The sequence below is a fragment of the Rhipicephalus microplus genome, chromosome 6 (assembly GCF_043290135.1).
Source record: "Rhipicephalus microplus isolate Deutch F79 chromosome 6, USDA_Rmic, whole genome shotgun sequence".
NCBI classification, from domain to species: Eukaryota; Metazoa; Arthropoda; class Arachnida; order Ixodida; family Ixodidae; genus Rhipicephalus; species Rhipicephalus microplus.
In genome coordinates, this window is record NC_134705.1 from 30,294,125 (window position 1) to 30,318,497 (window position 24,373).

Below are 24,373 nucleotides of genomic sequence, written 5' to 3' on the forward strand. Positions count from 1 at the left end.
GATAACAAAGCTTGAGGAACGGAACGTGGCATTGCCCCCCTCTGAAAAAGGCATCGTCCCGATGCTTTAACTAAAGATGAAGGTACAACAATTATCCAAGAAAGTACACTGAGTAAATTACGATACAGCAATATTATAAAAAACACTGTTTCAGTTTGTTAACGCGCAAGAAACGGCTTGAGGCGCACGACATGGACGACTTCAGGTCGCGATCGGCGTCGTTGAGAGCTCGTGATGCTGGCGGGGACAACCTCGTAATCAAGTGGGCCGAGACGTCGAACCACCCTGTACAGCCCGAAGTACCGTCGCAGAAGCTTTTCACTGAGTCCACGTCGGCGTATTGGAGTCCACACCCAAACACGTTCACCGGGCTGGTATTCCACGAGGTGTCGTCGAAGATTGTAACGGCGGCTGTCGGTCGTCTGTTGATTCTTGATACCGAGACGCGCGAGTTGTCGGGCTTCTTCGGCGCGTTGAAGGTACTCACTCACATCGAGGTTTTCTTCGTCGGTGACGTTGGGTAACATGGCATCGAGCGTCGTTGCCGGACTCCTTCTGTAGACCAATTTGTATGGACATTTCTGCGTCGTCTCCAGCACCGCCGTGTTGTATGCGAAGGTCACGTACGGAAGAATGGCGTCCCACGTGTGTTCGACATCGACGTACATTGCCAGCACGTAGACGATCGTCTTGTTTAGCTGCTCGGTGAGGCCGTTGGTCTGTGGGTGGTCCGCTGTCATCCGGTGGTGGATAGTCTGGCTGTAGTCCAAGATTGCTTGTGTTAGGTCAGCAGTAAATGCCGTTCCTCTGTCGGTGATGAGGACCTCCAGAGCGTCGTGACGTAGGACGATATTTTCGACGAAGAAGTTAGTTACCTCGGATGCACTGCCTTTGGGCAGGGCTTTCGTCTTGGCGTAGCGGGTGAGCTAGTTGGTAGCTACCACGATCCACTTGTTTCCGAAAGCCGACGTCAGGTACGGCCCCAGTATGTCCATACCGATCTGCTGGAATGGTCGGTGACGTGGCTCGATTGGCTTCAGAAGTCCCGCTGGCCTCGTCGGTGGTGTCTTGCGCCGCTGACAGTCCCGGCATGTCCTCACATAAGGAAAGACGTCGGTGGTAAGACGTGGCCAGTAGTACCTTTCTTGTATCCTCGCGAGCATGCGGGAAACCCCGAGGTGTCCTGCCGTCGGATTATCGTTCAGGGATTGCAGGAGTTCTGGCCGCAGAGCTGACGGCACCACAAGGAGGTACTTGGCTCGGAGCGGTGAGAAGTTTTTCTTTTGGAGAAGACCATTTCGCAGGAAGAACGATGCCAGTGCGCGTTTGAATACCTTCGGGACTTCGGCGGTCCTGCCTTCGAGGTATTCTATTAGGGCCTTATGTTCCGGGTCAGCCCGCTGTCGTTCAGTGAAGTCATCGGCAGTTATCGTTCCCAAGAAGTCATCATCCGGGCCGTCGGGCACTGGTTGGTTGGCAGGTGCACGAGAGAGACAGTCGGCGTCGGAGTGTTTCTTGCCGGACTCGTATGCGACGGTAATGTCATATTCTTGAAGTCTCAGGCTCCGTCGTGTGAGGCGACCTGAAGGGTTTTCATGGTAGCTAACCAACACAAGGTGTGGTGGTCGCGAAGAACTTTGAAGGGCCTGCCATAGAGAAAGGGGCGAAATTTCGACATAGCCCAGATGGTGGTGAGGCACTCCTTTTCTGTTGCGGAATAATTGGCTTCTGCTTTGGATAGTGATCGGCTGGCGTAACTAATAACCCTTTCCAGTCCGTCAACCTTCTGCACAAGAACGGCGCCGAGACTTACGCTGCTTGCGTCAGTGTGTATTTCTGTCTCGGCAAATTGTCGAAATGCACAAGTAACGGAGGCGTCTGGAGGCGATGCTTAAGCTCCTGGAAAGCGTGTTCCTGCGGCGTTTCCCACTTGAACTCTACGTCGGCCTTGGTAAGGTTAGTGAGTGGATCGGCGATGTAGGCGAAGTTTTTCACGAACCGCCTATAGTAGGTGAACAGGCCCAGAAATCGGCACACCACCTTCTTGTCAGTGGGTGGCGGAATGTCGGCGATGGTGGCTGTTTTCCGTGGACCAGGACGAACTCCAGACTTCACGTTCCTCAAGAACAAGAGGTCCTCGTACGCAATTCTGCACTTTTCTGGCTTCAGTGTGAGTCCGGAAGTCTTGATGACTTGAAGTACAGCTTAAAGGCGCCGAAGATGCTCGTAAAAACTCGAGGAAAACACGACGACGTCTTCCAAGTACACAAGGCAAGTCTGCCACTTCAATCCTGCCAGTACTGTACCCATAACGCGTTGAAAAGTTGCAGGCACTGAGCAAAGACCGAAGGGCATCACCTTAAAACTCAAAGAGGCCGTCCGGTGTTATAAACGCCGTGTTCTTTCGGTCTCTTTCGTCGACTTCGATTTGTAAATAGCCAGTCTCGAGGTTCATTGACGAAAAATACTTGTCTTTATGGAGCCGATCAAGTGTGTCGTCTATTCGTGGGAGAGAATACACGTCCTTTCTTGTGATTTTGTTCAGGCGGCGATAATCGACGCAGAATCGTAGGGTCCTATCCTTTTACTTCACTAACACCGCGGGGGACACCCATGGACTCTTGGGCGGCTGGTTGATGTCATCCCACAGCATTTCATAGATTTGTCTCTTCATGGTCTCACGTTCTCGCGTCGAAACCCTGTACGGACTCTTTCGAAGTGGTCTGGCAATTTCTTCGGTTATGATGCGATGTTTCGTGATTGGGGTCTGCCGAATTTTTGATGTCGACGAAAAGCAATCTTCGTATTGCAGAAGCAGGGCCTTGAGCTGTTCTTGCTTATAATTCGGAAGTCTGGGATTGACGTCGAAAGTTGTGGTTGGCGCTTGGATCCTCTGAGCATGTTCCGCAGCATCGGTGAGGGCGAAAGCCCTGGTGGCTTCCACATTTTCTTTGATGTATGCAACCGTCGTTCATTTGTTCACATGTTTGTACTTATTGCTGAAATTCGTGAGCATAACCGTTGCTTTGCCTCCCCACCGCTCTGCAATTCCTCTTGCGACGCAAATATTTCGGGTGACCAAGAGATGCTGACTGCCTTCAACGATGCCTTCCAAGTCAGGTGATTTAGGAGCGCCGACTGAAATAATGACGCTGCAGCGAGGTGGAATGGTGACTTGTTCTTCCAGGACATTCAGGGCATGGTTTCCTGACGGCTTGCGCAGTGGTAGTGCTTCTTCTGTGGATAGCGTTATCGACTTAGTTCTTAGGTTGATGACAGCACCATGGAGGCATAAGAAGTCTATGCCAAAGATGACATCTCTCGAGCAATGCTGTAGGACTACGAAGTCTGCAGGATAAATACGGCCATTAATGGTGTCTCTCGCTGTGCAGATTCCTACTGGCGTTACGACATGACCTCCGGCTGGGCGGATTTAGGGGCTTTCCCAACCTGTCCTAACTTTCTTCAACTTCGCAGCGAATTATCCACTAATGACAGAATAGTCGGCTCCAGTATTGACGAGAGCGGTCACACTCTGGCCGTCGATAAGAACGTCGAGGTCGCTAGTTGGCCGTCTCGCGTTGCAGTTAGGCCATGGCGTCGGGTCACGGCTTCGTCGGCTTGTTCTGCTGCTTCTATGTTGCGTTGTCAGGTCACCCTCGGTAACTAAGGTTTCATCGTCAAGACTTTGCCTGGTTGGCGTAGTGTTCGGAAAGCTCCGTCGCGGCGTGGTCGTCGTCGTCGAATCGTCGGTAGTTCGTCACACAGCAACCTCACCTCCATCGGTTGCTGCCCTTAGTTTCCCGGGTACGGGCTAGGAGACCAGCCCCGCGTCGTGCCAGAGTACTGCCGGTGGTGCGGTGACATGCAGCGGCTGGATGACGGTGAACAGGAAGGACTTCGTGGTGTCGACAGAGTTCTTGTCAGGTAGTCGCGATGTCACGTGGCCGTTCCCCTGGCTGCGGACGTGGCGCGTTGACGGCGAAGCCACGCAGTCCCATCTGTCGGGACTGGCAACGCCGGTACGTGTGTCCGGCCTCGCCGCAATGGTAGCAGAACGGGCGGTTGTCAGGTGCACGCCAAACGTCGGTTTTCCTCGGCGCACTGCGCTGGCCAGCTGGCGAATGGTAGGACGTCGGTGGGGGTGGTGGCAGCGGTGGCGTCTGGCAGCGGAAGTGCGATGGGGTAGCGTTTTGGCGTGGACGGGGAGGAGCATTATGGCGCACTGCAGCGGCATAGCTCATAGCTTCCGGCTCGGGCAGCGGTGCTTGGGGAATTCAAAGCGATTGCCGAACTTCTTCTTGCACAATTTTGGCGATTTAATCCACTTGAGGCTACGCCAAAGGCAACAGCTTGCACAGCTCTTCCCGCACGATCGCTCGGATTCTTTCACGCAGATGTTCGGAGTTACTGGCTTGAGCAGCAGCGCATTCTGGAGTCAGGCGACGATTATATTGTCTGGTGCGCATGTTCAGGGTCTTTTCGATAGTGGTCTCTTCGGAACGCTGGTGATTCTGTGCGTGGTGACGACGACAACTTAGGAAGTCACCATCTTGGACTCTGGAGCTGTTCGGAGATTCGCGTTCGTTAGGCAGCCCGGCTGTGCCCTGCTCCCGGCCATCGCTGAGAATCTCTACTGGCCTTTTCATCACTGCTCCTGCACGAGGCCAGCCATCTCAGACACTGTGCACGACTCGACCAACGCCAGGGCGCCTCGCAGCCAGTTGTTTTGGTGATTATGATTTCGGCAGAAGCGCCGGCTGTCGCAGCGAGGTCCACGCGAACCTCCACCGATGCGGCGTTCGTCGGATTCACGGGTCTGTCGTCAACATCGACGAGACAAAGGTGAGCCCATTCCTCGCATAAGGGCCTCAACCAGTCCTCTCACCTGGCACTCTCACATCCACCCAGTCACCCAACTCAAACATCACGTGACGCTTCCCATCGGAGCCATGGACGCGCTCTTGCTTGAGCATCATGAACTCCCGTTAACCCTGTTCCGCGGTGCCATTGTATATCTAAAGTGTATTGTTGTGTTGTTTCATTTTTTTCCTCAGCAGAAGTTGCAGGGCTATGCTGAGGCTAGCTGTTGCCCATTGCATGACGTCTTTGCCAGCATGGGCGAGGACCGGCTGCCTTTGCAGACCGGTATATAGGGTGAATTAAGAGGAGGAGGATGTGGGGATCTGAGGCGTGCCCGCGACCATTTCGCGGACATTCCGCCATACGGCCACTCCCTTTCTCTTTTCGTGCTCTGGTAACGGCGCGTGGGGATAGATGGCGGCACGCGTGGATGTGGCACGTGTTCTCGGGGGCTGCGAGAATCAGGAGGCCGAGTCACGGGCGCGCCAAAAAGAGTCTCTCCTCCGTTGGTCGGCGCCAGGTAAGCACGTGTTTCCTTCGTCCGCGTCTCCTTTGGGAATCGCCGGACTGTAGCTTTGGCATCCCGGCAGCCATGTTTACTTGTGTGCTAGCTTCGGTACCATACGCTAAGCCAACAGCGGTGCCTAGTGCTTGAACTGGTCGCACCACACCAAGCCGCACTTTCCGTAGTCCTACGCGTACGAGGTTTGCCCTAACTCTCACGACCACGCCCAGTGGCCATCGTGAGAGTGCGCAGCAAAGCCGCGATGGATGTTTTCTCGACCGGCGTGTCAAAGTTCGCCATTGCCAGCTGCGACGTGCTCGCGGTTTTCCCTTATCGGGAACGTCCGCCAGCGAGAGCCTTTGTTCTCCACGTCCCGGGATCCCGGGAGCGGAGGTTGCACTGTTGCTCGGTGTGCCACCAAAGGCAATAAAGTGGTCGTGTATTTGTGTTATTGGAACACTGTCTGTTTTGCCGCGCCACGCTAAACGCCTTGTTAGTTGAGCACGCGCGGAGAGGGGCACTACACGCGAGTAGGTGACGGAGTCGCGGCTCTGTTTCTCACTAAGCGTGAACACACGATGATCATTCGCTACGGTGAATAGCGAGGTCACCATACATTACTGGTGGAGGTGCTGCGTACGTTTACTTCGTCTGTGTGGGCCATGTTGGAGACAGCTACATTTCCGAGAGCAAGAAGCAGCCGCCGCCTGCGTGGGTTACCCCCTGAATTCGGTCCCTTGGCACTGACACCCAGAAAGATGGCAACTTCGATGACAAGCCAGGTGGTCCAAACCAGCGGTGCTCTTGGTTCTCTTCTCGCGCATGTTTTTCATGCGCCACAGACACCAAAGCCATTCCATGGAGACATCTCTCGAGGATGTTGATGACTGGCTCGACCACTTTGCTAGGGTTGCCAGTATCAACGAATCGGACGATGTTCGCAAGCTGCGCCGAGTTTACTTCTGCTTAGAAGATTCTGCGAAGACGGGGCACGAGAATCACGAGAGCTCCTTTTGCGACCTGGCAAGAGTTGAGCCGACAGCTCCAAGACGCCTATCGCAACACTCAGAGGAAGGAGAGGGCTGACAAAGCCATACACTGCAGACACCAGTGGCCGAACGAACGAGTATCCATGTTTGTAGAGGACATGCTACGGCGCTTCAGGCACGCGGATCGTGCCATGCCGGAGGAAAAAAAGGTGCGGCATTTGGTGCGCTGAGTGAAAGAACAGCTTTTCGCTGGACTCGTGCGCAATCCCCCGACGACAGTCGCCGAGTTCATCAGTGAGGCAGTCATGATGAAAGGTACTCTGCAGCAACGGTCGTCACAATACGAACGCCAGATCCCTGCCACCGCATGCTCAATCAGCACTGACAGCAAGAGAAAGGCCCTCGCAGCGAAGTATCGTTCGGGACGAGTTGCGACAGCTTCAGGCAACGGGATTCCATCCACCTGTGCCAGCCCTCGAGGATTTAATCAGACAAGAAGTCCGGCAGGCCATCCCACCCCTGGCCCCAATCGCACCACTGATTCCCGAGGTCCCAGTCCTGACATAAGCAGTGGCATTGCGATTCCCTGCGCCACCGGTTACAGATTTTGCTATGCGGTCAAGGTACCAGGTTATGCAACTATTCCAGGACACTGCTTCGATCCCGCCTCTCGACTGAAGGCTTCCGAGCACACCCTCCTATCTGACGTCTGTCTCAAGACAAAGTGGTAGCAAGGAAAGCACGTCGCGCACCTTAGATAACCGCCCGCTCTGCTATCACTGCGGCGAAGCGGGCCACGCATAATGCAACTTTCAATACCAGCAACTAGGTCTCCGTGGCTTCCACCCTGATGCTGATGCCCACGCTACGGTGAGCGGCCCGGCGAACTCGAAGCCTATCTCACCAGCCAGCAAGCTCCTTCGACTATTTAGCACCATCAGGCGAGATCACCATCGACTCGCCAGTCTACGTCACCCAGTTTAGCCTCATCGTCTTCCGCTCCGTTCAGGAGCTGATTACCAAATCCCCGCAGGGGAAACTAGGAACGGTGACTTTTGGGGGTGAAGTCGCGGTCCGGCAAACTGCAAAAAGACCCTCCTTCGACGCAAAGACCCGACGAGGACCATTCCCGTTTTGCAGTGTTCTCCTATAGCAGAAAAACCGTTTCTGCCAAAATAGCCGTCTTCGTCAACAATCGTGCTGTCAACGCCCTCGTCGACACCAGCGCCGACTAGTCTGTAATGAGCGCTACACTGGCATCTGAATTGAGGAAGGTTACGACACCGTGGCAAGGACCCCACTTGCGCACCGCAGGTGGACATCTGGTGAGGCCTACTGGTATGCGCATGGAACGCATTCGAATGCGTACGTCGTTATTTGCGGGCTCTTTCCTTATATGACGCGCGTGCTCTCGGCTAGTCATTTCAGGAATGGACTTAATTCGTGAATACAGTGCCGTCAGCGACCTCCATGAATTAGTTGTGTCGTTTGAGGATCCTGTTCACGTTGCAACTGACAGCACGCAATTCTGGAAAAGAGCGCTCCGTGTTACCCACGATTTTCTGACCCTCCCACCTCGAAGCAGCTTCTTTGTTGATGTAGAATTGGGCCAGGACGTGTCTGACGCTATAATCACAGAGGCCGATTCGTCACTCCTTATTCAACGACAAATCTTTGTTGTCCGAGTAATCGTTCAGCCTAGCAACAGCTCACCTGCTGGTCACGAACTTCAGCGACGAATGTCGCCACCTCACGAGACACACTGCCATAGAATATTTTGAAGAACTTGCCGATGCCGAAGGTTTGTCCACGTTAGCTACATTTTCATCAAAAGGCCACACTGAAAAGGCATTTGCAAGCACTCTCGACGTAAACGAGAGTCTACCTTCGGCCCAACGAAAGAGCCTTTTGCGTATACTCGGCTCATTTTAAGACGGCTTTGCCACTACGTCATAAGGTAAACAGACACCATTTGCTCAGCATCGTATAATCACGGAACCAACCGAGAGACCCATCTGACAACATGCCTATGGGGTGTCGCAAAAAAGAACAAGACGCAATATGTGACCGAGTCCAGCAGATGCTTCAGGACGACGTCATCCAGCAGATGCTTCAGGACGACGTCATTCAGCAGATGCTTCAGAACGACGTCATCCAGCCACCGACCAGTCCCTGGGCTTTGCCAGTTGTGCTAGTAAAGAAGAAGGATGGTGTGTTGCGCTTTTGTGTTCATTACTGTAAACTGGACAAGATCACCAAAGAGTACGTTTATCCTCTACCCCGGATGGATAACTCGTTGGACCATATACGCAACGCTAAATATTTTTCCTTCATGGATTTCCGAAGCGGCTACTTCCAAATCGCAGTGGATGTGCGTGACCATGAAAAGATGGCTTTTATTATTTCCGACGGCCTGTACGAGTTTAAAGTGTTGCCTTTCGGTCTATGTATGCTCAGCGCCAGCTACTTTTCAAAAAATGATAGATACGGTTATTACAGGGCTCAAATGGCAATCACGTCTTGTTTACCTTGGTGACGTCGTGGTCTTTGCAGACACGTTTGACCAACACGTACAACGCATTCAGGCAGTTCTTCAGGCAATAAGAACAGTGGAGATTTCTCCCAAACACGAGAAATGCCACTTTGGACACGAAGAACTGAAGTTTCTTGGACATGTTGTGAGCCGTGCTGGCATCCGCCCAGATCCGGAGCAAACCCACACCGTTGCCGCCTTCCCCGTGCCCACAAATAAGTGCGACCTACGCCAATTTCTCTGGCTCTGTGCGTATTACAGGCGCTTTGTTGAAAACTTTTCGAGGATTGCTGAACCCCTCAACAAGCTTACAAAAGACAGTGTCTCGTTTGTTCGGGGTCCCGATCAGTGTCTTGCTTTCAACACCCTCTGAAACCTTCTCCAGGTTCCGCCTGTACTGGGTCATTTTGACGAAAGCGCCGACACAGAATTACACCCTGACGCCAGCAACGTTGGACTAAGAGTAGCGTTAGTTCAGTGGCATAATGGCGTAAAGCGCGCGATAACTTATGCGAGCAGAACGTTATCCCCAGCGGAGCAAAAGGAATACCTCGCTGTTGTCTGGGTCATAACAAAGTTCCGCTCGAACTTGTATGGCCGCCCATTCAGGGTAGTTAGCCACGACCATTCCCTTTGTTGGCTCACGAATCTCAGAGATTCCTGAGTTCATCTAGCACGATGGAGCCTTAGGCTACATGATTTCTAGGTCACCATCGCCCGCAAATCTGAGCGGAAACACACGGATGCCGACTGTCTTTCACGTGCACTGGTCGACAATGCCAACACTGACCTTGATGACGGCGACACTTTTCTTTCTGCCGTATCAGCAACCAGCTTGGCTGAGCAACAGCGTCATAACTCGGAGCTCATACCGCTCATTGACTACCTGGAAGGGCGCAATTCTCACCCTCCTCGAAGCTTTGCATGCTCGCTATCCTTCCTTTGTTTCCGCGATGGATTGCTTTATAAAAAAACTTCCACTTTACACAAGCTATGCATCTTCTTGTTGCGCCAACCACGCTTTGTGGCAACATTTTACGTGCGTGTCATGATGAGCCATCGTCCAGACACCTCAGCTATATGCGCACGCTGGAACGGATTCAGCGCTCCTACTACTGGCAACGTCTCGCAAAGTCTGTGAGGCACAACATTCGCGCATGTTGAGACTGTCAGTGACGTAAGATTCTACCTTTACGACCAGCGCGACTACTGCCACCAGTAGTCCCACCGAAGGCGCCTTTTCAACAAATTGGCATGGACTTGCTGCGGTCATTCCCCAAATCTCAAAACGGGTAGATTGTGGTCGCTACTGACTACTTAACACGCTACTATGAAAAAAGGCACTTCGAAAAGCCACAGCAGCAGACGTCACCCAGCTTTTCGTCAACAACATCTTACGTCACGGTGCGCCATGTGGTCATTACTAATCGTGGGACAGCTTTCACCGTAGAAATGCTGCAGGAAGTCTTGCGATTAATTGGCACGGAACATCGTAAAAGACCAGCTTACCACCCGCAAGCAAAAGGGCTGACTGAACGACTCAATAAGACAATTGCAGACATGCTGTCAATGTATGTGGACATCGATCACAAGAACTGGGACGCCATCCTTCCCCACATAACTTTTGCGTTCAAGAAAGAACCACTGCTGTTCAAGAGAGTACCGGTTTCACACCTTTTCGCTTGGTTCACAGTCGCGAGGTCACGACGATGCTTGACGCCATGCCCTAGAACTCAGGAATATACCACACGAATGCCGCCAAATTTGCGCAGTGCGCCGAAGAGGCCCGTCAACTCGCTCGTCACCGTATTCAATATCACCAAACCGCAGACACGCGCCTCTACAATCTTCGCCACCGTGAAGTTATTTTCAAGCCTGGTGATGAAGTCTTTGTGTGGACGCCTATCGGACAACGTGGTCGTTCAGAAAAGCTGCTTCGCCGCTACTTTGGCCCTCACAAGGTCGTACGACGTCTCAGTGACGTTACTTACGAGGTTCTCCCAGGAGGCACTTCGAGACGTTCCCGTCGCCACCCGCAAACGAAAATCATTCATGTTTTACGGCTCAAACCATACTTTTCGCGTTGTGAATCACCAGGGGAGTGACAGAATTTTAGTAACTTCACGTTTTTCTTTTTGTTTCGTCTTTTTCTTACATTCTTTCCTATTCTTTTATTCCTCATTTGACTCTTGACTCCACAACGGACTAAGTTATTCCGCCTTACACCATTCATTTCGCTTGCATAGTAATTTTCTCAAACGAGTATGAGTCACAGCGGCTCGTTCATCAATGGTGGCATGCGTCATTACCCCCTCTGCCAAGAAGAATCGTCTCAACGCATGAAGGCAAAAAATTAGACGAAAATTACTATGCAAGCAAAATTATATTCAAGCACACACTGGATGACTACAGGTCATCTTAAAAGGACCAACAAGTGATTGTTTTCGACCCTGCTTTTTCCAACGCGACAGGAAGCTTAAGCTTCGTAGTGTTCATAGCCGCAGTAGTTAATCCGAAAAGCATGTAGTTATTTTATAAGCAGTACTTTTCGGTATGAAAGGCTCTGAATACGGATGTCCCTCTTTGTCCAGCAACGCTGAGAATCAATAGCAATGCCGGTAGCCCTTCTAGCGACTTGTGCGTGCTGCCATTGTTCAGCTTTCTCAGGAGTTCCTGTACCTATGCTTTAACACGTTTATTCTGAGAATTACAACTATTTTTAAATTAAGAAGCCGTTACAATGAGACGATGTAGCTTTATACTGCTTACCTCATTAGGACCGCCTCGTTGTGTGCGCCTGCGCGCAATGCACCTGTGTTATAGTGCACTAGAAAAAATTTTAGTACTCTCTACCTGGGTCGTGGATGGCTTGTCCCGTCTTCGTTACTCTCTCGACAAACGAGCCAAGCCAAGTCAACGAAAACTTCACTGCTCATACGCGCAGTCGTGCTATAGTAGTCTAGTACACTACAGCCGTGCCGAGTAGCCGTAGACGTCATTTCTGAGACAAATTGTCTTTAGAAAAACCATGCTTTTTCATAATATTGACGACCTGAAAACCCTGTGCATGGTTTTATGAGCACGCAGAAAAGTTGCTTAATATGTACTGACGAGCATGGAATCATTACGTCACGTGAAGGCAGCGCCACTTTATTGCGTATTACTAACGCAGGCCTATATGCACATTTTCATCAAGTAACATCTTTTACTACAAATAAGCGAAGAATTTTCTATACTAACAAAAACATTATTCACTGCGTGCACTAATCTACAGTCACTTGACAGGGTAAATCGAATAATTGAAGTTTTGGCCACCATAAGCGCCACAGGCTATTTTTTGTGATTTTAAATAAAGGAATAAAAAATATATGACTCCACTTCTGACGAGAAAAACAGGATTGGTTTGAGTCACTATAAGGGGCAATCTTTTTATCCATGCAGTAATCTCATTTCATGTTCTGGACAGTTGTCAGTCCCTTTAAAATGTAAACACCACTGTATACTCCACGCCTGCTTTGTTGACTTTCACACTGTGTCGCGCTAGCAGATGCTGTTGGTCGCTTTTCTGTCATGCCTCGTCCACACGAAGTACATCACTTATTCAGGCGCACAGCGCAGCGCACATCGCAAAACATCCCCAAGATGCGACACCCAAGTATGATGTCGTGGCTTTGCGGGCAGTAAATCGCAGACGTGCACATTCCACAGAACACAGACGCGCACATGCCCACTTCATCTTCACCTTACTGCACACGAATGACCGGGCCGATGATCGTTGAGAGAGTTCAACCTCCAAAATTATTATCATTATACTCGGCGACAACATTTATTGGCACTGAAGCGAAAGCTATGTAGGCGGAGCTTCTGCACATGTAGAAGCTCCGCCAGAAGGGACTACGCGAAGTAGTCCCTTCTGGCGCGCGTCTTGTAACGCTGTGGAAAGTGACGGGGGCAAACGATCAGCGTTTCATGTACACGCAGATGCCCATTAGCGTTCGAGGTGCACGTAAAAAGGCGGGACTTTCTCGTGCGCTCAAAAACGCGAAGTCGCAACTAACAGGTTAAAGTAAATACGGCTATCTTAATGATGGGAGCTAAATCCTGTCTCAAATTGCTCCACGTAGAAAATAAAGGGGGAACTTCTATCTTTTACAGGGTGCTGTTGGGGAACTACATTCACTGGTGGTAGGATGCCCACGATTTGGCTTTGTAGCCTTCGCTCCACTGCAAGGAACAGTTGTCACCGATTATATGACAATCGTTGAGAGTAGCCGTCCTCAGGTGATATGCTTGGTACATTCGAGTGACGGAGAGAATAGACGCCGCGTTGCTGCTTCACGCTGCCGAAACGAAGGAACGCGATAAAGCTCTGACGCTTTGGTGCACTTCAAGCACTGCAAAATCAGACAAGTCTGCATCGAATGACGACCGGCGAAAAGGATGGCGAAAGAGAGGGGATAACAGTAGGAAATTCCTTCTTTTTGATGATGAAAACACCCCAGAAAAAACGAATTTACGCCTGCGGGTCTCGGTGCCGTGACAACTCACCTCTCGTCGCGATTAGCATCATGTTTAATTTCTTATGGGTTCAACAATACTGTTTCGTCATAATATTGAGCGCCGCAGGTTGACGAGCATGGACAGCGGTACACTCTACTTTTTATTTTAAGGCTGTCGCCTACTTTAGTTTCAACGCCATCTTTTATTACTTTTTCCAAAAGCAACAATGGGAAGAAAGCCCGCTCAGTGTTCATGCTGATGCAGTGTTCATGCTCAGTGTTCACGCTGAAGCGCAAATTATGACAAGAAAAATCAAGGCATAAAGATATATTCTTTAATGAACAAACATAAAACTCAGAAACGGCAAAAGTCAAGGAACTATGACCTCAGCAATATGACATATCAAAATAAACTGCTTTAGCACTTCAAAAGAACGACTACTCTAATGAGACTTGTCTTGAAAATACAGAAGCGCTAAACAAACTAAGATGAAAGAATTCTTTCTAAAGCAGCCGTACTTGGGACGTTTTTTTTTTTTTTTGTTTCTCAACGAAAGATTGGGCAATCCTTAGGTTTTGCCTTTAATATCCTGACCCTAGTACGCAATTTCATTTTCTATATCACTCAAGCATTTTCATCCTGAAATATTTTTGAACTCTCTACGCGGGGGAATACGCGCACTAACGTGTGCTTCTTTCGTAGTAGGTGGCTGGCTTTAAGCACGAAGTTTGTATGATCATCACGTGTTATGACGCCTGATGACAATGTACCACTCGATTCTCGGCCAATCCCCCACAGTGGGTATGCGCCACTCTAACAATAGGAGAACAACAACAACAACAACTACGCTCGTACCACGCAGTATTACTGCGAAGATTGCAAGTGAAGCCTGTATACAGTACGCGTGTATTTGTAAAGCTGGAACGTTATTTTCACTGCAGTTTCTATCAGAGCAAGTTCCAAGCGGGCAAGTGGCTGTGTGGTAATTGCCCGCAAACGGCGTGGATTCAGTCGTCACTCCAACCAGGAAATATTTATTATTTTTATCCTCCTCGGCTTTCCTCCATGAATAGGATGACGATTTTTCGCTCACAACTAACGTTGCCCATACCCACGCTGGAATTTTCACTAAACAAGCTATTTAAGTGCTCTCACTCGCCTGCGCTGGCGTCTAGCACCAATGGGCACTCAGCACATTCCTCTAAATAGGGCCTCGCAACCCCTTCCCAGGTATCCGCTGAGTGGCTTCGCAAAAGAGCTTGTTGCATCGCGAATCGACTGCCCCAGAAATTATCAGAATCCGTGAAGTTCGAGTGTAGTCGCCGGAATTTGTCGCACACTTAATTAAAGCACGCCTTTTTTTCTGTAAAGGCTCAGCTCGGGCCCTTTTCTTTGCCTTCAAACGCGCGTATTACTTTTGGTGTGATCGTGAACACGTGATGGCCTCGCACCATAGAGTTTTTAATGCATTTGTGAGCGTCTTTTGGCGCCAGTCGACGCATAAAACCGCACTCACCATAGAGTTTCCGGAAATTATCAGAGGAGACTCTGGCGCTGCACGCGATCGTTGAGCGACCATGGGAGTGATGATTTGCCTAGTCTTTGTACTCGCGGGTGGTGAATCGCATTTACGGCCTCGTTTACTGCTGTGTTTCCGTTTCGTTTCGAAGGAAAGAACGAATTTCTTTGAAATTCGTTGCCCGATTGAAGATGGTAAGCCTAAAAGACTCAGACGGTGAAGCGCAACCGCTAAAGATTTGCTGATTTTTGTTTCGTGACAAAAAAGCTACAAACCACGCAAACAAAAGCGAAGACAGAAGAACGAAGATTAGACAAATCTGTGCCCTACCCATCATCCCCATGCTCCCTATGCGCCGTGCGTTGCAGCTCCCATAGGCACTAAAGCTAGAGTTCACTCTAGTGCATAATTAGAAAACTTTATGCCTCATGCGGCATCAGCGATAAGCATTGAGCTCAAAATGCTCCAATTAGCCAGTGGCAAATAACTATGACATGGTTTGTCGAGAAATGGGGAAACGATTTTCAGTCAACTTTGAGAAATATTGGCTCGCGTGTTCTCAGTAGCCTCAACAAGCGATTGGCGGCCTTTTCTTTCCATGTTCGAAAATGTGTTGCAGTACCCTTTCAAGAACGCTGCTTCGTGATAACAAAGCGCACGTTATTTTGTTCCTTGTAAGTTCCGGGCAGTAGGGTGAATCATGGGTCGGGACAGGAAAAAATCCTGAACCCTCCTGCGTTCAGGCTGGAAAATAAAGCCTTGGCATGGGAACCTTATAGATTTGTCTTTCAAATGTCTTATTTGAATTTCCTCACAGCTAAGCAAGACCTACGCTTCCTAAAGTCAACTCTTAGAACTGAAGTCATTGCAATAAGCAGGAAAGACTACAAAAGCAAAGTTGCTTGTTGTTTCAAAAGAAACTGAAGAGCACGGCTTTGTCATATGCTGGAAAATATATCAGGCATGTCTCAAATTTTCATTGTTCTGGGCTGTCAAATGCAAGATAAACAAATAAAGCCTAAACATCTACCACTTTTTATGTGGACAATTCTTTAGAAGACGTTTACAAAGTAAGAATGAGATCATTCGTGTGTGACAATTTTTCATCACCTATGAAGATGAAAATGTTTTATAAGGAACTCTCCATGCGTAAATCGTGCGAGGCTGTTTCTTACAGACAGACACGATGGGAGCTGAAGTTGAGCAAAAGAAAAGCTGCTTTTGCGCGTGCCACTACCACTTTTATTTCACGGTTTAAGCGGAGTGACACAGCTGTAAATAATCTAGAGGCCAGGTGTGTGTTATCAATAGAAGGCGCTATCAGAAATTATCTTCGCCATTGAGCGTAAGCTATTGGCTGCCTGACGCGCTTTTTTAATTCATTTATATTACAGCTACATTAAAAATTTGATACGATTTGAATAAATCATTTTTATAAAAATGAAATGGCCGCCATTACAACACGTGGGTCATTCCTTGTTATTTTTTTATTTTATTAGCACCTCTGGTTCTGAGAGTGTGGTAATAGTAAACATAGCGCTTATGAGCTAGATGACATTTGTTGCTGTGTGACAGAAAGACGCCCCGAATGCGCCTGGCAAAAACAGGCTCCATAAATTTCGTGTATCTTCATTGGTGCGACCAAGTGAATAACCAACTTGACGTCGCTAAAGAGCACCAGAGGCAGCTCACCTCCCAGACTCCAGGGAAGGACTTGCTCGGGCAAGGAGTGATCATGCACTCGTGGTTGATTGCGTAGTCCAGAGTGTACGGCCAGAAAGGCGGGTTGTTCTCAAACACCGGCATGGACGAGTCGTAGGTGAAATTGGCCTCGTGCAGCATCTCGAACATCTTGTTGCCGCCGATCTGCAAAAAGGGCGCGCGCATACCCCGCACATCCTCCAACTTTACGCCGCCGAACAGGTGCAGGATTTCTCGCTGGCCAGCTACCTCCTTGAACCACTGCTGCTTGGAGAATTTCTCGCCGAAGCTGTGCCTGCGAGTCGATCAGCGCCACATAATTTACCAACAAGCCCGGGCAGGCAGTCTAAAAATGCATTTCCAGAGAATTTCCTACACATGTCGCAGAAGGTTCGCTCTTTTTTTAAGGTAGTGTTTAGGGAATCAGTCGAGAAACGCAATTATTGCATACTTTGATTGGTGGTGGTATTCCTCTGCTACACTTGAAGTAAGAACTGCGCAAGGCAGGAGCCCATAGCGGTAGTTAAAAGGTTGCTGCGCTGTCTATTAGAGCTGAAGCAGCTCTTTGACTAGCCTGTGTAACGCGGTCCGTTTGTGTCTCCGTGCCAAGCGCACGGAGACACGAACATATTTGTGTTAATCGTTCATTCGCGTCACGTAATAACGAATTTCGTATATTTGAAACTAGCGAAACGGCTGAGAGCACGTTTTGAGCGTAGCATGTCATGTTTTACATGGCAGGCATGTCATGATTATTATGTTTGGAGGTGTCATTCACATCGTCGTCTATTCACGTCACGGGATACCAAATTTCTTATTCGTGAATATAGCCAAACAGCCACGAGCACGCTAAGAGCGTAGCAAGTAGTCATGTTTTACGTGACATGCATGTTGTGATTGTCATGTTTAGACGTGTGATTGACCTTCGTCGTGTATTCACGTCCCCTAATACCAAACTTGGTATATGTGAAGCTAGCGAAACGGCCGTGAAGCCTCTATCAGAATAGCATGCAGTCGTGTTTTACATGATACACGTATCGTGATTATCATGTTAGGACGTGTCATTTACCCTCATCTTCTATTCATGTAACGTTATGCCAAATTTAGTATTTTTGGAGATAGCGAAACGGCAGCGAGCGCGCTATGAGCGTAGCAGGTAGCCATGTTTTTTACATGACGCGCGTGTCATTGTTGTCATGTTTGTACGTGTCATTTACCTTCGTCGTTTAATAACGTCACGTATTACGAAATTCGGTATATATGAAGCTAGCGAAACGGTCGCGAGCGCACTATGAGCGTAGCATGTAGTCATGCTTTACATGGCATGCATGTAATGATTTTAATGTTTGGACGAGTCATTTTCCCTGCATATGCTACCGTAGGTAACAGAGTTGCGCATAGGTCGGCCATCTTGCCCGCCAGCACGTTCATGTAAAGCAGAAAAGCTACCCCTCTGGAATGTAAAACGCGGCTCAGCGGCTCCGCGTACTTCCTCAGTGTACACTCGTTCATAACGCGTCGCTGACGCTCGCCCATAGCTAAAAGAAAGGGGGGTAACTCCCCCTTTCCCGAAACTCCTATGGGTGCGTGTATTTTACTGAAAATGACTCAGACAAATGGGTGTTTTTTGTGGTCATCATTTCATTGCAAGTTGGCCCCTTACCTCCGCGAAAAAAATTACTGCATAGGGGCCGGCACTGGCACAATGACTATCGCTTGCAAGAAGAAAAAAGAAAACTAAAACGGACAGCAGGAAACACCACTGCAACATGAACGAGCAATCGGCACTGCGTGAGCCGAACCACCGTGCACTTCGCTCGCCGGACAGACGGCTCGATATATTATACGAGCGGTTATAACAAAAGAAAAGAAGATAAATGTGCCAGCCCATAACTGTCTCTCCTTACAAGGACACCTCAACAGGTCAGCACAGGAATGGGATATAGGGAATAAAAGATATAGAGAGGTTAAGATTGGAGAAGAGAAAAAAAAAGACGTGAGGGCCATTCGATGTGCTTCCCGGAATGGACTCACAAGCCCCCACGCGCCATGCGCAGCTGACTAGGAAAGCTCCCAAGGGCCGGAGAGGTATCGTCACCGAGAGTAGGAACACGGGTTGGATTGGCGCGTCATATAAAGTGCATGAAGCACTCGCCGAAGCGCGCAATCTCTGTACGGAAAATATTGTGGTCCATAGCGCTCACTAATGGAAATTCAGTAGACCTCGATGGGGAGGCACTAATGTTCCTTCAGATCACAAGCGCTCAAATAAGCAGAAGTCTTGAGGAAGGTGATGAGAGCAGCTTGCGCGCGCTTCACCAGGCATGCGTGCGCACGGGGAAAGAGAATCACATCAACATTGGTGGTGGTGGAGAGTCCCAGTTTGCTGTGAGCACCGAAGAGTGATCTGCGCGCGTCCGATTACTCCTTGCACTTAAAGATAATATGATGGAGTGGTTCGGGCTGCAAGAAATGACGGCACTTTGGGTCTCCCCGTCCCGACTGTCTGTGTACCCGTTCCGCCATGCAGTAGCAGCCGATGCGCAGACGGAGAAGGAGGGCACGCTCCTTTCTTGAAAATCCAGTTCTCGGGAGTGGGCGTGGTGGCTGTCCTGCCACAACTCGTGGGTCCAGGTGGCAAGCGGTGACGGAGCACCGTGTGCGAAGCCGTGCTACGTTGAATGTGCTCATCGCTGTAGTCCCAGCCGTTCCCGGAGAGTGCGTATTCTTGGCGAGCTCTTCGGCCGCTTTGTTGCCGCATATTCTAACGTGCACTGGTATCCATTGCAGTACTAGATCACACCCGAGGTCCTGCACTGCTTAAAGCTTTCGCGCAATGCGCGTGGCAACCGGAGGTCTGCGGGAGTCCTGCACGAGCAGTTGGAGAGCAGCATGTGAGTCCGAGAGAATGGCAGCTGATGGAACTCTCAGTTGAAGGAGGGCATCGGCAGCGAGGTCAAGCGTGGTGAGTTTGGCTATCGTCGACGATGCCTCACAGGCGAGGCGGCACTGATTGCGAAACTCCAGCGACGGCACCACACATGCAGCCGCGGCACAACCGTCGTACAACACTGAACAGTCAGTAAAGACGGGGAGTTGCCTCGCGAGAAGTTCGTCAAAAGTGCCGGCAGTTTCGTGCCGAAGCGCACACTCTGGCGTCGTCCGCTTGTCTGCCACTCCCCGTAACCACGTCCGAATCTTCAGAGGGTGATCGTGGCAGGGCGGGGCACTAAAGTCATTCATATCCGGTGAGCTCGGGATGAGAGCATAGAATGCCGCAGCGCATCGCCCCATCCGTGAGTGCGGAAGTGAGGAGAGCCAGAATACCAGCTGCTGTCCGTGGCGCGAGCGTTTCATACGCTCTATGTGATTTAGCGCTCGAAGATCGGCCCGGAGTGACAGCGGCATGTCTCCCGCCTCAGCGAGTGTTGGGCCGATTTGAGATGATCTGGGCAAGCTGAAAAACTGGCGAATCGCAATACGATGCGCTGCGTCCAGTGTCTCCGAGTTGGAACGCGTAAGCGCTTCGAGGGGAAGGCCATACAAAATGTCCGCCGAAGCCATTCCGTTGTAGATGCGGAGGGCTAGGGACGGTGCCATTAGCAAGGAGTGCTCGAGCGGCGGAGGCGACCCTTCGCGTGTTTAGAAGCTGGTCGCTGACCGCTGGTGACTAGTTGAGGCATTGGTCCAGCTGCACTCTGAGGTAGGTCACTCGCCTTTTTCAAGGGATGGGGATTGTTTGGAGAGTGAATTTTGGTGTGTAGCGCTTGGCGCCTTAGCTGGGGTGCAGCCGCATCGCTTCAGTCTTCGTCGGTGAAAGCCTCATCCCCCTGCCCGTGATGAACGCGTCAATAGAATCCAGGATGGTTTGGACACTGGTGCGAATACACCGGCCACTGGGCATAGGTCCCGTCGCAAACACTGCAATGTCGTCCGCGTAGACCGCCACGCGCACATCACAGGGAAGATCACGGGTAATGTAATCGTTGATGTCAGCCAGGGCGAGATTGAACAAGGAGGAGCTGAGTACACTGCCCTGCGGAACACCGACACTCACGGCACACGGCGCACTAAGGACTCCACCGACACGCACACGCATGGTTCTGCCGCCGAGGGAAGCAGCGTTGTACGTGAAGAGGAGACCGTTCACTCCGAGATCGCGCACTGCGTTCAGAATGGTGGGGTGTGGCAGGGAGTCGAATGCCGCCTTCCTTGATATCTAGCAGGATGAGGTAGCCATCCTCTTCTTTGTGCTATGCCTCCTCTAGCGTAGCGATGACGTCGGCAAGGGCGTCGGCAGTGGCACGCGAACGGCGGAAGCCGCACTGCGAAGACGAGAAAACATCCAATGCCTCGGCAATCCATTCAAGTCTCCTCAGTGCCATGGCCTCGAAGAGCTTGCCCGCTGTGGAGGTAAGGGAAACAGGGTGATAGGACGCTGGCTCTGAGGCGGGTTTGCCCTTCTTGAGAACGGGGACGACGATGGCTTCGCGCCATTCTCGCGGCACTATCCCAGTGCGCCACACGTCGTTGTAGGCGGCCAAGAGCACTGGGAGCTGGGACGGATCGATGCGGCGAAGCATCTGGTATGTCCCGCCGTCAGCGCCGGGCGCTGAGCGCCGTTTGCACAACCCCAAAGCCAGGCGCGACTCCCTGAGAGTGAAATCTTCACTGCATAAAGCGCGTATTTTATTGCGCATGCCAGCGGTGAAGAAAAAGCGTCGAGGTTAGTACCACTCTCAGCGATGGTGCAGCGAGACTTGGGGAACCTCGGGCAAGCTTTCGGAAGCACTGAGGCGGAGGGTGTCAGCCAGTAGCTCGGCCAATTGCTGGTAAGTGAGACAATTAGCAACAGCAATGGCGAGGGCTGGGAAACGTAACTCAGCGGAGCAAGGGACGGCCCTGAATATCCTCCACGCACGCGCGGAGCGTCGCGGGTCGTCCAGCGTGACGCATAGACTGCACCAGGAGTGGCCACGTCTTTGCCGTGCGTGTCGGCGGCACACGGCGTCAAGGCGAATATAAAGTGTCCAGAACTCCTTGCGGTTGCTTTTAGTCGCACGGCGCTGGAGCCTCCGGCGAGCCGCGCGTAGATTGAGAAGTTTTATGTGCGGAACTGGTGTTCCCACTGGCACTGTGCTTTTGCGCGAGGCCGCTTCGACGCAGCGGGTGACGTGCGAGAAGTAGGCGACACCGGAATGTGGGGAAGCAGCTGAGAGTTGCCGAAAAGGCGGCCAGTCAGTAACAGTGTATGTGCGTGTGCCCACGTGGCGCCGATCAAGTGGCTCTAGGTGGAGGGGGTAATGATCTGAGCCCCGCATGTCTGCCTGCCTCTTCCATTCGTAGCGGCAATGGTCACTCACAAGTGAGAGGTCTATGACACTGCTCTTCACGCCGCGACGGACGAAAGTCGGACAGCCCGTATTGATAATAAGCAAGCCTGTCCCAGCAATGGTATCCAACAGGTCTCTGCTTCTGCAGTCTATGTGGTCACTCCCCCCAAGCCGTATGGTGTCAGTTGAAGTTTCCACAAATTACACAGTCACCTTGTAGGCGTCGCATCAAACGGGTCACGAATGCCGTAACCAGTAAGTCTACATTCGCTTCCACGTACATAAGCCTCCTGTAGTGCGACGATGTCGTACTCGTTGAGTGGAAAGTACTCAGTGAGCTCACTGTGACGGCGGCGCAAAGAACGACATTTCCACTGAAGGATGCGCGGCCGCCGTGCACAGTTCTTACTCGCCATGCTTTGTCAAAGCTTGTTGCGTAGCCAGCGCTGCCATGCAGAGCGTGCGAACCGGACAGTCGCGAGGGAGGAAGTCCAACGTTGCACGAACTACTACCGTGAGCGCCGAGATCGCCGAGGCGTTCTCTGGAGGGGTGGTGGTTTTCGTTGATGCATGAGCAGTAGAGCCACCAGCGGCCGCCGCATATAAAAACCCCTCTCGAGTGGCAAAATTCTGTGCCGTGGGGTTCTTCTTGCGAACAACTGCAAAGGCCGCGCGGCGTGTCATGGGGCGGGCTGATGGCGGGAGGACCTCTAGTAGCTGAAGCTTTTGTTGCCAGCGAGAACAGCGGGGTTCTGTGGCCAGATGGTTGGCGCCATCTGGCCACAGATGCGGGCGCTGCGCGGTGCAATCGGCACGCGGATGTGGGCCGCCACAGAGCGCAACGTTCATGTGCGGCGCAGGTGATGTTCGTGTGGCCGTAGCGACCGCACCGTTCGCACTGCACAGGATGAGAGCGGCGAGCACGGACCAGGCGTCATTGTTTGTAAAGTTCGATGTCCTGAGGAGGTTTCCGTCCAGAGAACATGATCACGACATTGCGTCCGGATCGCGTGCATTGCAGTACAGGGAGCTGCGATGCGATGTTGTCGCGTAGTTCCTCCTCCGTGAGTGCTGGGTCGACGTTGTGGATTACTCCGCTGCAGGTGTTGGTTGACGCTTGCCTGGTACGCACGGGGATCTCGCAGATGTCGGAAACTGCGAGGAGGGGCGCGAGCGGTGCTCCCGCGGCAACATCGACTGCGATAACATTGCGACCGAAGTTAATTCGCACGCGGTGTGATCCCTCAACTGCCGCTAATTGTGCGGAGATTGCCCCTTGTGTCGCAGACCGAAAGGAGTTTTTCCTGGTGGTTGGCCTGTAGAGGATGGTCTCCAGCTGGGATGCGGACTGAGAGCTTATAGGTAGCTGAGAGGGTGGGGTACATCTTTGGGTCGAAACCGCAGGTTTTTGTACCCCCTGGTTCTTTTGCCGTGTGTTGGTAGTAGGAACCTGTGGTTCGCAGAGTTTGGTGCCGCTTGGAGCACCTGTGAATGGCAGTGAAGGAAATAGTTCCTCGGGTGGCCCCAGCACACAGCTGCTGCGAGCAAGGGGGCGCGGCGACGTGTCTTGAGATGCGCTGGATTCGTTTACATCCCGGCGTAGCTGAGTAGATGATCTTGAAAGAGGTGTAGTCGGGACCGAGAGGAAAACTTTTCTCTCCTCGACTTGTGGGGTAGAGATGGCTGCTTTTCCAGATGTTTCTGTGTCGTCAGTCACCAAAGGGAAGGAGGAACCCTGCTCGTTCTGTTCCGGGCTGCTCACTTCTAGAGAGGTGTTGGGAGAGGAGGCCGGCGTGTTGTGTGACCACGGCGAGGAGGAGGTTTTCGGTGATGGGGGAAGAACCACTGCCGGCTGCGTCGCTCTTCTGAGGAGAGGGAGACAGTTCACATTCTGTCTTTTCTGCGTATCCAACTTCATTACTGCTGCTGGCTTGTATTTCTGTCTCCTGGCACGGAGACCGGTTCTGCAGGTTGGCGGGCGCTCCTAAAATGGCGGCGGCGGCTGTCTGCCATTTCGTTACTATAGTGTAATATTCTAGTACACAACATTGTTACTGGGTGCTTTTTCGGTATGAAGTTTTTTGCCTTCGTGCCCGGCGCCTTGGACCAGCGTTGCTCGCGGTCTGTTGCGGAGGTTTGGACAGCAGGCTCGTGGCTGCCTTAAGCCTCCCTGCCCTGGTAGGTGCGCTGGAGGTAGGTGAGGGACGTGGCGGGCTTGGTCGGCCGGCCGTTCCTGTGTGCAAGACCTGTGCCACAGTTTTGAGCAGTAGGTCACGCCTTGGATCTTTCTGCCAAGTCGAGGGCATAGCCTGACGGGAAGCCACCAGGCAGGTTATCTGCCGTTAGCGATGGCATTGAAGGACCGTCCAGAGTGGTGTCATAGAAATAAAGTAAACAATGATAAAAAATGAAAAAAGCGGGATTGAGAAA

At 51.3% G+C, this 24,373-nt stretch overlaps 1 protein-coding gene across 1 annotated transcript in view; it reads right to left on the minus strand.

Moving 5' to 3' along the window:
• Positions 1-24,373, minus strand: part of Cda5 (Chitin deacetylase-like 5) — a 282,099-nt gene that overhangs the window by 40,596 nt on the left and 217,130 nt on the right. The window contains exon 6 of the mRNA XM_037419214.2: positions 16,602-16,905. Coding sequence (XP_037275111.1) covers positions 16,602-16,905 — 304 coding nt within the window. The remainder of the gene's footprint in view (positions 1-16,601; positions 16,906-24,373) is intronic.